Consider the following 15,561-nt stretch of genomic DNA (forward strand, 5'->3'; position numbering starts at 1 on the left):
ATTCCTCATCAAATGATGTGGTGAATAAAGTCACTAGGTTTTGTTTTGAAATATTCCACTTGGTTTTTTTTTTCCTCCTTTCCAGTTCATCATGGAGCCAAAGTGGTCTTCTGCGCACCAGCATCAGAAGGTGAGACCTAGAACTCCTGCTGTCCTTGCTTTATATTTGATTATTTATAAACCTGCTGCCAATTTAGCTGATCAGGTTGACAATAGAAAGTTGCAAAACCTGCAAGGAAAAAAATGCAAATGAAGCAAGCTGCAGTTCATAGTAGCACATGCCTTTTTAATAAAACCCATCAAAATCATATAGTGCTTTGGGACCCATTCAGATATTTAAATGAAAGAAGGTAAATATCTAATTGTAGCTTTGCTAGAATTCAGCAATCTACCTTTGCAGAAAATGGAAGCAGTGAGAAAAACCAATATTTTCTGGCCAGAAAAATAAGGTGTCCACTAAATCACTAGCATGTCTACTTGCTACAAAAGCATGCCTACTTGCTACAAATGTAATATTTTCCTGGGGAGATGATTATCATTTAGGAAAATGGGATGTATGATCTTTCCAAAGGAACAGCAAAATATATAATGATCTTTGCAATTGAGCAGCAGTTTAAACCTGCCTGGTGCTATATTCATCACACAGACCTATCATCTAAGGCTCACTAAGCTAACTTTGGCTCTGACTAACTATTTTATTTTGCTATTGAATCAAATTGTTTGCGTGGTGGCCTAGTGGTGAAGATGCTTGCCTGCCACTGAGAAGGTTGACAGTTCAATCCCAGTTAGCAACAGATGTTTCTCTCTCAGGGTGCAAAGAGAAAATATCTGCTGTGAACTTTGTGTGGTGTCAGGAAGGGCATCCATACAGTAAATCAGCTCCATCCACTCTCCCTGAATCTATCCCAAATTATGGGATTATAGGGCCGTAAAAGGAGGGTTTTTTTAAATTAATCAAACTGTTTCTAAATTTACCCAGTGTAATGATAGATAAAGTAAGATTATCTATCTGACTTGGAAAGGAAAGGAAAGAAAGACAGAAAGAAAGAAAGAAAGGAAGGAAGGAAGGAAGGAAGGAAGGAAGGAAGGAAGGAAGGAAGAAGGGATGGAGGAAGGAAGGGCGGTATCGATCCAAACTTAGCACTAACTTAGTAAATTAGTTCTAAGCCTTCGTTTTCTTGTTGCTGTAATTTGGATTACTTCCTTCATTAAGTAGAGTAGACAATTTGCCATGGTAGCTTAAATAGCTTTTTCAATGCCATAATGCTGGGCTAGCTTTAATAGTAGGCAGAATTCTGTGGCGGTGGATTTAAAACATATAACAACAATTATGCTTACCAGTCTAGCAAAATGTTTTGTCAATGGTATAAACTTAATAGTAAGTTGTCATTAAAATGGACAAACCTTATCACAATGGGCTGTTTGAGAATGCTACTCATGAGTAGATCTTGAGGCAAGATGGAAATACTAGCAGCTCCCATTTTTTTTGTTTAATTATTCAAATTTGTTGAAACTACCAACTCCAATTGACTAGAAATAGCTAGATATATTCCCACTGTATTCTAAAACCATTTTTTAATAATGGTGGAAATCAATTTCTCAGGTGTGAGTGGTGCACCTGTTAATTTTACTTGGACCGCAGCTGGAACTACAGAGACAGCTAAAGACTCCAGGTATAAATAACTTGGGATAAAATAATTATCCTTCGTTTCCATTCCCCTATGGGAGCACTAAACCCACTTTGCATCTCTTTGCAGAAGAAAAAGGAAAAGTTATTGAGAGGGAACTTGCAGAAGGTGGTGGATCTGGAGAAGGTCGTTTTGTGGTCTGTGATGTCCTCTGTGAAGCAGACATGAAGGTAGGATGGACTTCTGGACTTCTCTTCCTGGATGGGTTCTTTCCTAGATCCTTATTTCTTATGGTGTTTTTTTTTTTTTGAACTTCTGCATTTTTTTCATTGCTTCTGCAATGTAACTTCTCACACTGAAGTCCAATGCAAATGCAGCAAATCCAAGAATTCCTAACCTTGGTGACTTTAAGGAAGTGTGGTGTTCAATTCCCAGAATACCCTAGTCAGCATGGTTGGTTGGAGAATTCTGGGAATGAAGTCCAGGCATCTTAAAGTTGCCACGGTTGGGAAACCCTAATCAAAATTCTTCACCTTATTATTTGTTTTGGATATAATGCTGAGTTGAAAGTAGTTGTAAGACAACCACTGGATTTCATGCATTGCACTCTAACTTCATGTGACAAATTTGGTTTTGATTTAGCATAAAATGCAAACTCAATCAGTGGGATTTGTAAATTGCGGCTTCTGGCTTTGTATTGTGAGTAAAGAAGCCTTCTCTAGCTTCTTCAACAAATAGTAGTTTAAAAAAACTTACAATTTTGTGTATTGTGGAATCCTAGTGCAGGGCTAGCTCAAAGGGTCATGTATATAAACACTACTACCCAGATTTTTGGGTAAACGTGTAGAACAAGCGTCAGTGAAGTTAACAATAGCAATTCATGATCTATAGACAACTTTGGGGACAACATTTCTCTAAATAACAGCTATGGAGGAAATAGGTAAAATGGCAAACCTTTCCCAGTTCTCATTGGTTGAATATGCTTTCTTTAGTCTTTATTTGTGCAAATACATGCATGTGATTCCTGCCTAGCTGCTTACATATCTATCTTGCCATTATCATCTCAGGTTTCCCACATGGTTCCCATCCAAATACTGATATTGTGTAGATGTATACCTACTTAGCGTCAGAAAGATGGCTGTATCACAGCTTCACAGCCCAAATTGCCTTAAAAATTGGAAAATTTCCCTAAATCTACCCTCCCCCATTACTTCTGCAGTAGCTGCCAACTGTCCACATATCTCATATGGATAACAAAAGTTTATGCTTTTATGTGATTAGGAAAATATTAGAATGTGCAGAAATGAACAGATTAAGGCTGGCAATTAAGGAGAAAGCAAACTGAATATTATGTGATATGGGAATTATTTAATCAGTGGTTAGCGAATAAAAATGGAAGCTAGAAATAAAAGGAGATTAAAAAAGAGTAGAAAAATATATTAAGATTAAATATGATAATTGTTAGAATTATGATTATTATGTTTAATATTATTTTATTCTTATTAGAGGATACGTTAAGAGGGAAAAATGAATGTTTACTATGCTCAATTGTTCACTACACTATAATTGTAAGTTCAGAGAATTAATATCAATGTAGTGAATGATGTTGTAAATTCTGATGGTTATTGCACAGAGATATTTGTACCCAGATGACACACTGTTTAAGAGAAGATGGAATGTTCATATTAAAAAAAAAAACTTTTAGAAAAGTTTATGCTTGGACTTGGCTGTTTAAGAAGGTTGCAACTTGCAAAGAGCCAAATAATTTGATTCTCCTCTTGATCTTCTTCCACATAGCAATAAGACTTATATAGCAATAGCAATAGCAGTAGACTTATATACCGCTTCATAGGCCTTTCAGGCCTCTCTAAGCGGTTTACAGAGAGTCAGCATATTGCCCCCAACAATCTGGGTCCTCATTTTACCCACCTCGGAAGGATGGAAGGCTGAGTCAACCCTGAGCCGGTGAGATTTGAACCGCTGACCTGCTGATCTAGCAGTAGCCTGCAGTGCTGCATTTAACCACTGCGCCACCTTGGCTCTATACCGCTTCATAGTACTTTACAGCCCTCTCTAAGCAGTTTACAGAGTCAGCATTTTGCCCACAACAGTCTATGTCCTCATTTTACCAATCTTGGAAGGATGGAAAGATGAGTTAATCTTGATGAGTTAATCTTGAGCCACTGAGGAACAAATTGCTGGCAGTGGGCAGAATTAGCCTGCAGTACTGCAGTCTAACCACTGCGCCACCCCTACCATCCCTGAAATCTTTCTTTTTTTTTTTACCCTGTACCTTCTCTACAGAGATTAGTGTCGGTGACCATAGGACAGTATGGACAACTAGATTGCCTGGTGAACAATGCTGGCGGGCGTGAGTTATTTCCAAAACGATTGGGCCTGTCTTGCTAACCATTTAAAATGTTATTACTTATCCTACTAATCCTGACAATATTCTTATGTATGTGATGGTGGCGAATATCTGTAGCTCAGGAGGAGGAGGAGTGTGGAAGTTCATTCTCCGAGTTTGTGGGCTGGTTTCCCAACATTTCGTTAGCAGGCCAGATAACATCTTCAGGAGAGTTTGGGGGATGTCAGTGTTCCTCTGTTAGTGTGGTCAGTAAGTCTTGTGATGGGGAGGTCACAAGATCCATCACAAGACCCCCACCTGATGCTATTTTATTTATTTATTTTATTTGTTTAGTTTGTCAAACATATACGAGATTACAAGTATAAGAATAAATATGGACATGAACACAGGAAATGGGTAGGAATAAACTGGGACAATGGGACAGGGAGGGAGGCATGCTGGTGCGCTTATGCACACCCCCTTACAGACCTCTTAGTAATGGGGTGAGGTCCATACTAGACAGTTTAAAGCAGTGTTTCTCAACCTTGGCAACTTTTAAGTCCTGTGGACTTCAACTCCCAGAATCCCCCAGTGATTCTGGTTTAAAGTAAAGTTATGGGGGTTTGAGGATGTATCAACAGAGTTGGCTAGTGCATTCCAGGCGTTGACCACTCTGTTGCTGAAATCGCATGTTCTGCAATCGAGTTTGGAGCGGTTTACTTTGAGTTTGTATCTATTGTTTGCCTGTGTATTATTGCGATTGAAGTAGTCATTGATAGGTGGGACGTTGTGGCAGACAATTTTGTGTACTACGTTTAGGTCAGACCTTAATCGGCATAGTTCTAGGTTGTCCTAACCCAAAATTTCAAATCAGGTGGCATAAGGTATTCTATTGTGAGCAGAGGAATGGAGTACTCTTCTCGTGAAATACCTCTGGACTCGCTCGATTGCATTAATGTCCGATATACAGTGTGGATTCCAGGCAGAGGAGCTGTATTCGAGAATTGGTCTGGCAAAGGTTTTGTATGCTCTAGTCTGCAATATAATGTTACTGGGAAGAAGCTTCGCAAAATTAGGTTAACAACTTTAATGCTTTTTTGGCAATGCTGTTACAGTGAGCTCTGGGGCTTAGACTTCCCCATCACAAGACCTGCTAACTCCACGAAGACCGTATAAACAGAAGAACATTGTTTCCCCTAAACTCCGCGAAGATGTTACCTAGCCTGGAAAGAAATATTCGGAAACCAACCCTTAGGCTCGGAGATCAATCTCCACTCTCATTTATTTTAACGTTTTTTTCAATTGTTTCTAATTTGTTTGAGGTTGCTTTTATCACATTGAGTCCCTGTAGATTTCTGCAAAGGTATCTGTTGATTTTTATGAGCGGGGATAGATTACTTTCCTCAACCTGACACTCCCCCATGTGTTAGATTACAACTTCCATGACCCTATGAAAGTCTCTCCAATTTTATCTCCATAGCAACCTTGTGAGATTGTTGAGAGAGACAGAGAATATAATTAACCATTTGAACCAATTGAATTGGTTCTCCCCAGTCATCATCACCTTGGAAAAACAAGTCAGAGAACCAGCAAGGATAACATTGACAAGGTTGATTAAGCATGACTTTATTTGGTGCATAAACTGATCTAGGTGATGCATGGTCCTCAGGATTAATTTGGAATAAGGACATTTACAGTGCTAGAAAAGCAAAATACGCCCACCAGCGAGCAGGAAGGCAATATATATATAGATTTATGCAATATCTTTTCTTTCTTTCTCTGCCAAACAGATCCTCCCGATCAAAGAATCGATGATGTATCTGCCCAAGAATTCCGCAGTCTCATGGACCTCAACGTTGTCAGTGGTTTCTTAATGGCCAAGGTAGCTTTTCAGATACACACACACACACACACACTTATATCTTAATTAGATATATTATAATTAATATTAATTATTATATATTATTCTATATGCACAAAATGCACAACACATGCATACAAGATGGCTTTTTACCACACTGCTATTGTGTACATTTTATTCCTTACCCTGCAGTTGTAAAACAAGGATTGGTGCAGAGTTTTGGAGGGATAGCAATACAGAACCCTTGATGGGACTTTCTTTCTTCTTGCCTAGATTTCTATCTATATTCTCCCTAGTGAGGAAACGGGCCAGTCAAAGTGGCAAGAGCAATCTACTTCCTTCTATGACCTGTTCTTTCGTTTGGGCTGTGAGGTCGTATGAACACAATACAGTTAGTCCTCGACTTACGATTACAATTGAGCCCAAAATTTCTGTTGCTGAGTGAAACAGTTTTAAAGTAAAAACGTTGCCCCCCTTTTACAACTTTTCTTGCTAAGTTGTTGAGTGAATCAATGCAGTTGTTTAGTAACACAGTTGTTAGGTGAACCTGGCTTCTCCATTGACTTTGCTTCTCAGAAGGGCGCAAAAGGGAATCATATGACTCCGGCCACTGCAACTCTCATAAATTTGACTCAGTTGCCAAGCATTTGAATTTTGATCGCGTGACCACCACAGGGATGCTGCGAAAAATGGTCATAAGCCACTTTTTTCAGTGCCATTGTAACTTTGAATGGTCACTAAATGAACTGTTATAAATTGAGGACTACCTGCGGGGGGGGCGGCACGCATGCGCACGACACCGTTTTGGGGAGGTTTGCAGAGTGCAAAAACTTTTTTCTTTTTTAATTTGCCTATTCAAAACCTTGGTGCATCTTATACTCCGAAAAATACGGTAACTCCTGTTAAGGGTGCACAATTTCTGGGTTAAAAGCAAAGCAGGCTTTAGATAGCGTACCAGGAGCCATGTCCCAAGGCAGATATGGTAGGAGGGGACAGGCCCCAAACGTGATTTCACTGAAGTTCAAATGTAAAAAAAAGATTATATGCAAAGGAACTTAATCAGAGCTCAGTGTAACTAGCTTTGCATGTACCACTTCCATTACCACTGCGATTTACATCTTTATACAGACAATTCATTACTTTTTTCGTTTGTTCATTTGAATTCATCTGTATACAGTACAGAGGTGACGTTATTATGCCAGATGGCATTTATGAAAATAAATGCTCCAATTCAGCAACCTTTCCTCAGTAGCCAGCCCATCCAATTAGTCCATTAAATGAGATTTCAGTATAGGCTACTCTCCAATAGCAATAGCATTTAGACTTACATACTGCTTCACAGTGCTTTACAGCCCTCTCTAAGCGATTTACAGAGCCAGCATTCTTGCCCCTAACAATCTGGGTCCTCATTTTACTGACCTCAGAAGGATGGAAGGCTGAGTCAACCTTGACCCTGGTGAGATTCGATCTGCCAAATTGCAGGCAGCCTGCAGTACTGCACTCTAATCACTGTGCTACCGTGGCTCATGCATTTACATTTTACCCAAATATCCCATTGAAAGTCTCAATTTCATCTCTTCTGAAGAGCCGCCCCCCCCTCCTCCAAGGCTTTGGGGATTGGTTCTGATCAGCATCTGCGTTTCCATGGTTACGGGATCCTGCTGTCCTCCCTAGAGATCAAATCTGTCTCTACTTTGCATGTAAAATCCACATTTCCTCTGAGATGTTTCCTTTGGGGTGAGTGGAGAGAGGGATTGGAATATTTCAAGATCATGTTTGAAGGTGGAATGCTTTTTCAGCAGCTTTTCTGGGGAATTGCTTCAGATCCATGATGAGGTATCTTTTTTTTTTTTGTAAATGAAAGAGCCCAAGTTTCAAGTGCATCTTATTTTGTTAAAAGTCTCCTTCTTTATACTGGTACTTTTCAATAGTATTGGCTTTACAATGAATAAAAACACCCTTGCTGGCTTGGGATCTTGGGAATTGTAGTCTCAATGCATCTGGAAAGCCTTGTGCCCTAAGAAAAAATTGGGAACTGAGAAGTCTTCGTGAATCACTGACAATTATGGGGAAATACTGAGCTAAATCCTTATTGGCACTGCAGCTTTCTTATGTACCCCTATTTACCATATTTGTCGGATTATAAGACGCACTGGTATATAAGACACACCAAGATTTTGAAGAAGTAAGTAAGAAAAAAAAGGGTTTTGTCCTTCCCAGCCCCCAAGAGCACTCTGCAGGCTTCAGCAGGGCTGGGGGAAGGCAAAAATGTCCCCATTTTTGCAGAAAATGGGCCATTTTTCACAAAAATGGGCACATTTTCCCCTTCCCCCAGCCCTGCTGAAGCCAGCAGAGTGCTTCTGGGGGATTGAAGGAAGGGAAAAATGCCTCTGCTGGAGGGCTAGTAACTCCGAATCTGACCGAACACTATTAAGAGCCTTTATTAGGACTTATTTAGTGGCGATACGGGTGGCAAAATGTACATATTTTTCCGCTCTTATTGCATCCGCGGAATCCCGCCCAGCCGCCCTGTTTAGGGTGACCCGCTCCCTCCTAAAAGGTGAGGAAGCGGGGGAATCCCTGCAGGGAAGAGCTGAGGAGTTTGTTCAGTTTCTGTTGGATAAAATCACTCAGATTCGGACGGACCTGGACTCTATTTGGGCAGCACCAGCTGAGATGCCGAGGGAGGGTCTTAGTCAGATTTGCTGGGATGAGTTCGAGTTTGTCACCCCTGAGGAAGTGGACAAGGCCATGGGAGCGATGAGTGCCTTTACCTGTTTATTGGACCTGTGCCCCTCCTGGCTGGTCTCAACCAGCAGGGAGGTAACACGAGGCTGGCTCCAGATGATTACAAACGCATCTTTACAGGAGGGGTCTTTCCCACAGCCACTTAAGGAAGCGGTGGTAAGGCCCCTCCTTAAGAAGCCTTCTCTGGACCCAGCTATTCTTAAGAACTATCGTCCTGTCTCCAACCTTCCTTTTCTGGGAAAGGTTGTTGAGAAGGTGGTGGCACACCAACTCTGATGGACCTTGAATGAAGCAGATTATCTAGACTCCTTTCAGTCTGGCTTCAGGCCTGGATACAGCACAGAAACCGCTTTGGTCGCGCTGACCGATGATCTCTGGCGGACCAGGGATAGAGGACATTCCTCTATCCTGGTGCTTCTTGACCTCTCAATGGCTTTCGATACCATCGACTATGGTATCCTTCTGCGACGGTTAGAGGAGGTGGGAGCGGGAGGCACCATTCTACGGTGGTTCTCCTCTTACCTCTCTGACAGGTCGTAGTCGGTGTTGGTCGGGCGACAGAGATCGACCCCTAGGCCCCTTAAATATGGGGTGCCGCAGGGTTCGGTCTTGTCCCCCCTCCTATTTAACATCTACTTGAAGCTACTGGATGAGATCATTCGACAGCACGGGGTTAAGTATCATCAGTATGCTGATGATACACAATTATATCTCTCTGCCCCGTGCCAGTTCAGTGTAGCGGAGGATGTGATGTGCTGGTGCCTGGAGGCTGTTAGGGTCTGGATGGGGGTAAACAAACTCGTGCTCAATCCCGACAAGACTGAGTGGCTATGGATGTTCCCCCCAAAGGACAGCCCAGATAGTCCATTCTTGATCCTGGGGGGCAAAAATTTACACCCCTCAGAGAGGGCACGCAATTTGGGGGTCCTCCTGGATTCACAGCTGACACTGGAACATCATCTGTCGGCTGTGACCAGGGGAGCCTTTGCCCAGGTTCGCCTGGTGCATCAATTGCGGCCCTACTTGGATCGGGAGGCACTCCAGACCGTCACTCACGCCCTAGTCACCTCAAGGCTCGATTACTGCAACGCGCTCTACATGGGGCTATCCTTGAAAAGTGTTCGGAGACTGCAATTAGTCCAGAATGCAGCCGCGCGAGCGATATTGGGTGTACCTATCCTCCACGAGCTGCACTGGCTACCTATTGGTCTCCGGATGCAATTCAAGGTGTTGGTTATTACCTTTAAAGCCCTACACCGAGGTGGCGCAGTGGTTAAATGCAGCACTGCAGGCTACTTCAGCTGACTGCAGTTCTGCAGTTCGGCTGTTCAAATCTCACCGGCTCAGGGTTGACTCAGCCTTCCATCCTTCCGAGGTGGGTAAAATGAGGACCCGGATTGTTGTTGGGGGCAATATGCTGACTCTGTAAACTGCTTAGAGAGGGCTGAAAGCCCTATGAAGCGGTATATAAATCTAACTGCTATTGCTATTGCTACATGGCTTAGGACCAGCATACCTGCGAGACCGCCTACTGCCACACTCCTCCCAACGGCCGGTAAGATCCCACAGGGTGGGCCTCCTTCAGATGCTGTCAGCCAGACAATGTAGGCTGGCGGCTCCCTGGAGGAGAGCCTTCTCTGTGGCTGCCCCGATCCTTTGGAACGAACTGCCCCCAGAAATCCGGACCTCACCCACTCTCATGGCCTTCAGAAAAGCTGTCAAGACCTGGCTATTCCGGCAGGCCTGGGGCTGTTGACCTCACCGTTGAGGTCCAGCCCCGACTGAAATGAATGTACCTGTGTTGTTTTTAACTTGTCTATTTTATTTTATTTTATTTTTTCTTTCCCCTCTCTGTAAGCCGCCCGGAGTCCTCCGGGATTGGGCGGCCTATAAATAAACTTAAACAACTTAAACTCCACTTTTGCAAATACAGTAATAACAATTTCTGGAGCGGATGGGGTCAATGTTATTTGCCTGTTTTGGAGATAGTACAATTAAGGAAGAAAAGAGTATGACTAGGACAAAATATTTTTTACAATTCCACCGGGGGCCATCTCTACCATAAGATAGAGGGAGGAACTGCCTTGAGAAAATGATCTTGAGCATCATAATTGAGTAGAAAATTGTTAGTTGCTGATGTTGTTACCACACTTTCATTATCAGAGTAAAGGGCGGTATGGATTTCTTAGGTGCCAAAAGGATTTGAATGAGGGTGTCATACTTGACTTGGTGGTTGGAGGTAGGTTGGTGGGAGAAAAAATGGCATTTGCTACTCAGCTTCAAGCAAGAACTTTTTCTATACATCTAGTTCACTGAACCATCCACCACCATCCAGCCCCTTTCCTGCTCTCTATTCCCTTTCCTTGTGTATCCTAGCCTTTGTGATTACTTAAGGAATGGCTAAACATAATTACTTTTATTGTGGCTAAAATAAAATAAAAAAGATTTCAGTTGAATCAATACTAAATAAATGTCCAGAGTTGATACACTTTCTTATCGTAATTCTTTATTTTTCTTCATTTGGCTGTTAACAGTTTGCACTGCCCTACCTCCGGAAAACCAATGGAAACATCATTAACATTGCGAGCCTCGTTGGTCACTTTGGACAAAAGTTAGCTGTACCATATGTGGCAACCAAGGTAATCCAAATCAAAATGTTCCAGTCATATAGGCCTATTTTCTCCTCTATAATTGTCCAGTCATAAAATCTTTCCCAATGAAAATATTTTTGCTCATTTCTCTGTATCAAGCTGCTCTTGAGAGTTGTAGGCACCAGTTGGATTTATTTCTCTGATTTTGATAATTTTGTTTAAATGGCCAGAAGAGCTTTCCATGTCGTAGCATGGTGGAGCTTTTTTGCCCTAATGGCAAGATATAAAGCTTCCAATTCCAGGAAAGTTAAATTGCCTTAGAATTTAATAACACTACAAATTCATTTTAAGGACTAGAGCTACTTAATTAACTGAAGGACTCTTACTTCCAGCTTATCAGCAACTGAGTGTTGGAATCAGGGCTTCCTAAGGCTATTTGATGATTAATAATAAGGAAGGGGGGGGAGGGAGGAAGAGACAGAGTGAGAATGAATGAACTTTTCTATCAAATCCTGCTTTGATGGAGGTTGTACTGCAGATGGAAGCTAATGACATGAAAAGTTGGCCTGATAGGCAGGAGAGAAATTGTAGCTTAGTCAAGTTGCTGATTGCCTTTATAACTTTTCAATGCTTTCAATTTGCAGGGTGCTGTGGTTGCGATGACTAAAGCTATGGCGATAGATGAGAGCCAATATGGTGTCAGAGTCAACAGGTAATGTGGTTGCTGTGAATCGGCCTATAAACACCCTGGTTCAATATCAAGTTCAAGAGTTTAAGAGGAAAAAAAGAGTTCCCTAATGTTGTTTTGAGGAGAAAAATAATTTGTTAATGGTTTCTCTATCCAAAACAACATTAAAGACTTTTTATTTCCTGCTGGGATAGACAACCTGCAACCCTTTGGCCTATGCCACTTCTGCTGATTTTGTGCAGTCCTTAGCATCAGACCTTTAGTTCTCAATAGGTTACTTCAAGGAGATGCGGCCTTTGTTAGAAAAAAGGCAGCTGTTCCCTCGCTTCAGTCATCTATGTCTCATCAAGGTTGTATTCATAGAGAAGTCTGAATATGCTGCTGAATTCAGGGACTAATTCCTTAACAGAAAGGCAACATAGAAAGGCGATCAGTAGTTCCATTCAGACATTAATTCCATCCTTACTGTTGGGATGGGTGGGTGGGTGCATGAGTGGATGGGTGGACAGATATAAGACACACAGAGAGATGATAGAGAAATATGATAAGAGTTGAGGAGGAGAAATTAGATAGACAGACAGATTGTGTTTTAAACAATACACAATCTTTTCTGGAAAGATTGCAGAAGTGGTTTGCTAGTTTGCTTTTCTAAAATATACCAGTAGTCCTTGACTTACAACAATTCGTTTAGTGATCTTTAAAAAAAAGCCAATTTTTCAAACCTACAACCATTGCAGCATCCCCATGGCCACATGAGCAAAATTCGGAGGCTTGGCAACTGACTATGATAGTTGCAGCATCCCAGGTTCATGGGATCACTTTTCACGACCTTCGGACAAACAAAGTCAATGGAGAAGCCAGATTAATTTAACAACAGTGATACTAACTTAATAACTGCAGTGATTCACTTAATAACTATGGCAAGAAAGATTGTAAAATGGGGCAAAATTCACTTAACAACTGCCTTGTTCAGCAACAGAAATTTTGGGCTCAATTGTAGTTGTAAGTGGAGGACTACCTGCATTCTTTTTACTAACCCAATCTAGTTTACAAGGATTTCCTGGTTGCTAATTTAGCTTTTAAAACATCAGCCAAGAAGCTTCATTTTATTGAGGGCACAGTTAAGCTACTTGAGAGTAAATCAGTAGAGTTTGCTTCCAATTAAATACAGAAGTTTGATGAGATTTTATCATTTTAATATAGGATTAATATCACTGCATGATATTTGATAGGCCCATGATATTCTTAAATATTTTTCACTTTTGGAAGAGAGTTGATTTTGAATTATGCTCAGAATTTATGGGGTAGCTGTTTTGGGGGTGATAGATGCTCTGGTATTCATAAATGCTGTGCTGCCAATCTCTGCACCAGCATAAGTAAGGCAATTTTAATTTAATGAGGTTACATTTATAAAAATTATGGAATTGTGTGTGTGGGGGGGAGTTGCATAAAAGTAGATCAGTTTGCTCTTGCACAATGTTTTCTCATCAGCACTCTCTAACCATTGGAATTCCAGCATCTCACCCAGCAATATTTGGACTCCGGGATGGGAAAAGCTTGCAAACCAGGCAACCAGTGCAGAGGCATTGATCAAGGAAGGCAAAGATGCTCAGGCAAGTGCATGATGGGAAAATGGGGAATGTGCGGTTGGACAATTTAGATAATATTTCAGAGGTCCATATATAAACACTGCAGTTGTTAAATTAGTAACCCCGTATATCTAGTTTCCCCGCTGACCTTACTTGTCAGAAAGTCACAAAAGGGGATCACATGACCCTGGGACACTGCAACCGTCATAAATGTGAATCAGTTGTCAAGCATCTGGGTGTAAATCATGTAACCATGGGGATGCGGCAATGGTCGTAAGTCTGAAAAATGGTCATAAGTGCTTTTTTCAGTGCTGTTGTAATTTTGAACGGTCACTAAGTGAACTGGTGTAAGTCAATCTGTAAAGATGGTGGTAAACTCTTCTGGTTTAGGTAGTCCTCGAGTTATGACTACAGTTGATCCCAACATTTATGTTGCTAAGGGAAACATTTGTTAATTGAGTTTGCCCCATTTTATGACTTTTGTTGCCACAGTTGTTAAGTGAATCATTGCATTTGTTAACTTAGTAACATGGTGGTTAAGTGATTCTGAACTTCCCGTTGACTTTGTTGTTGGAAGGTTGTGAAAGCTGATCACTTGACATTGTAACCGTCCTAAATATGAACCAGTTGCCAGGCACCTGAATTTTGATCACGTGACCATGGGGATGTTGCAACGGTCATAAGTGTGAAAAATTGTCATAAGTCATTTTTTCAGTGCCATTGTAATTTTGAATGGTCACTGCATGAACTGTTGTAAGTCAAGGATCACCTGCACTTCACCTTTAATTCACAGATAGACTCTAGATGTAGAAGATGGCCAGGCTGAGCTGAAGGGAAGGGTCAAATTCATCATCAGTCATGAGTTTCTTTGTGCCCACAAGACATTTAAGTCCAGCCCAACTTGAATTCCTTTGACTCTTATCTGCTGCCAAATTGCTTTGACCATTATTCAGATTCTTGCAGAGAGCTTAACTTGCAATAAATCTTTACACCCTTTGGAACTGCCTGGATCTGCTGATTTCCCTGGCGCTTGACACTAGCAGGTAGAAGGAGAGAAATGTGTGGAATGTTTTGGAGCCTGTGATTGGGGTTATTGAATTATGATGAACTCATCACAGAACCCTGAGTTCTGGGATCTTTGTTTTTTATTCAATAGTGGCCCAAGATTCATGGGTAAAGATAAATGTATTGGGGCAGTGTATGTACCTCCTTGGGCAGAGTCCATCTTTCCCTCTTTCTCTTCTCTGTTGTGATTGCAGCTTATGGGACGGATGGGGACTCCAGCAGAGTGTGCAAAAGCGGCTCTCTTCCTCGCTTCAGATGCCACGTTTTGCACAGGGATCAACCTTTTCCTCAGTGGCGGAGCTGAACTTGGCTACGGGAGGAAGAGCCACCAAAACCCCAGTTCTGGTTTTGACAGCTAGCAAGAGCCAGCTGTCAATTTTGGCAAATTACAAACTCACATTGGGAGATCTATTCGAGTTCCATTCTCTGCTTGCTTCGTGAAAGTGAAGTGGAACAGTTCCACTGCTGCATTGATTTGTGGTAGTAAAAAATACTGTATTCACAAGCGCTCTGGGACCTGTTGAGGTTTTAATGAATTCTAATCCACCACAAAAAATGAAGAGACTTTATCTTTTCTCACCCCAGAAAGCTTTCTGCCTTGCCTTTGTGTGATAGGCAGCAATAATTCATTGGCAGAACAGCTGGTCCTCAGCACGGAAAGGCGTTGCATGCCAAAATGAGGAGCACACCCACTTTCCCATTGATTGGCATGATGGCATGACCAGTAGGATATCTTAATGGCAAGAAGCCAAAAGGTCCTGCTTGCCAAATTTTCACTGAAGGTTGCAATTGGCGGCTTGAGGGGAGGAAAAAGCGGGGTGGGTGTGTGAATGCATGAAATTATGTACAGGGCTGAAATAGTAATATGTTGCAATGGAGGGGAAATCACCCTCACTTCAGTCTCCTGAAAACTATGGACCTAAAAGAATTGCCAACTTGTGTGCTTATTCAGTTTCTGATTCTCTAATCCTTTTCGTCCCTCTGGCCTACCAGAATTCAACAGCAAAATACTGATAACAGAACAACAGAGATGGAAGGGACCTT

General features: G+C 41.7%; 1 protein-coding gene across 1 annotated transcript in view; it reads left to right on the forward strand.

Moving 5' to 3' along the window:
• The window catches only part of BCAT2 (branched chain amino acid transaminase 2), a 55,973-nt gene that overhangs the window by 3,043 nt on the left and 37,369 nt on the right, over positions 1-15,561 (forward strand). The window contains exons 2-8 of the mRNA XM_032235798.1: positions 86-130; positions 1,758-1,858; positions 3,933-3,999; positions 5,766-5,857; positions 11,119-11,223; positions 11,820-11,887; positions 13,380-13,476. Coding sequence (XP_032091689.1) covers positions 86-130; positions 1,758-1,858; positions 3,933-3,999; positions 5,766-5,857; positions 11,119-11,223; positions 11,820-11,887; positions 13,380-13,476 — 575 coding nt within the window. The remainder of the gene's footprint in view (positions 1-85; positions 131-1,757; positions 1,859-3,932; positions 4,000-5,765; positions 5,858-11,118; positions 11,224-11,819; positions 11,888-13,379; positions 13,477-15,561) is intronic.

This window comes from Thamnophis elegans, chromosome Z (genome assembly GCF_009769535.1).
Source record: "Thamnophis elegans isolate rThaEle1 chromosome Z, rThaEle1.pri, whole genome shotgun sequence".
Lineage (NCBI taxonomy): Eukaryota > Metazoa > Chordata > Lepidosauria > Squamata > Colubridae > Thamnophis > Thamnophis elegans.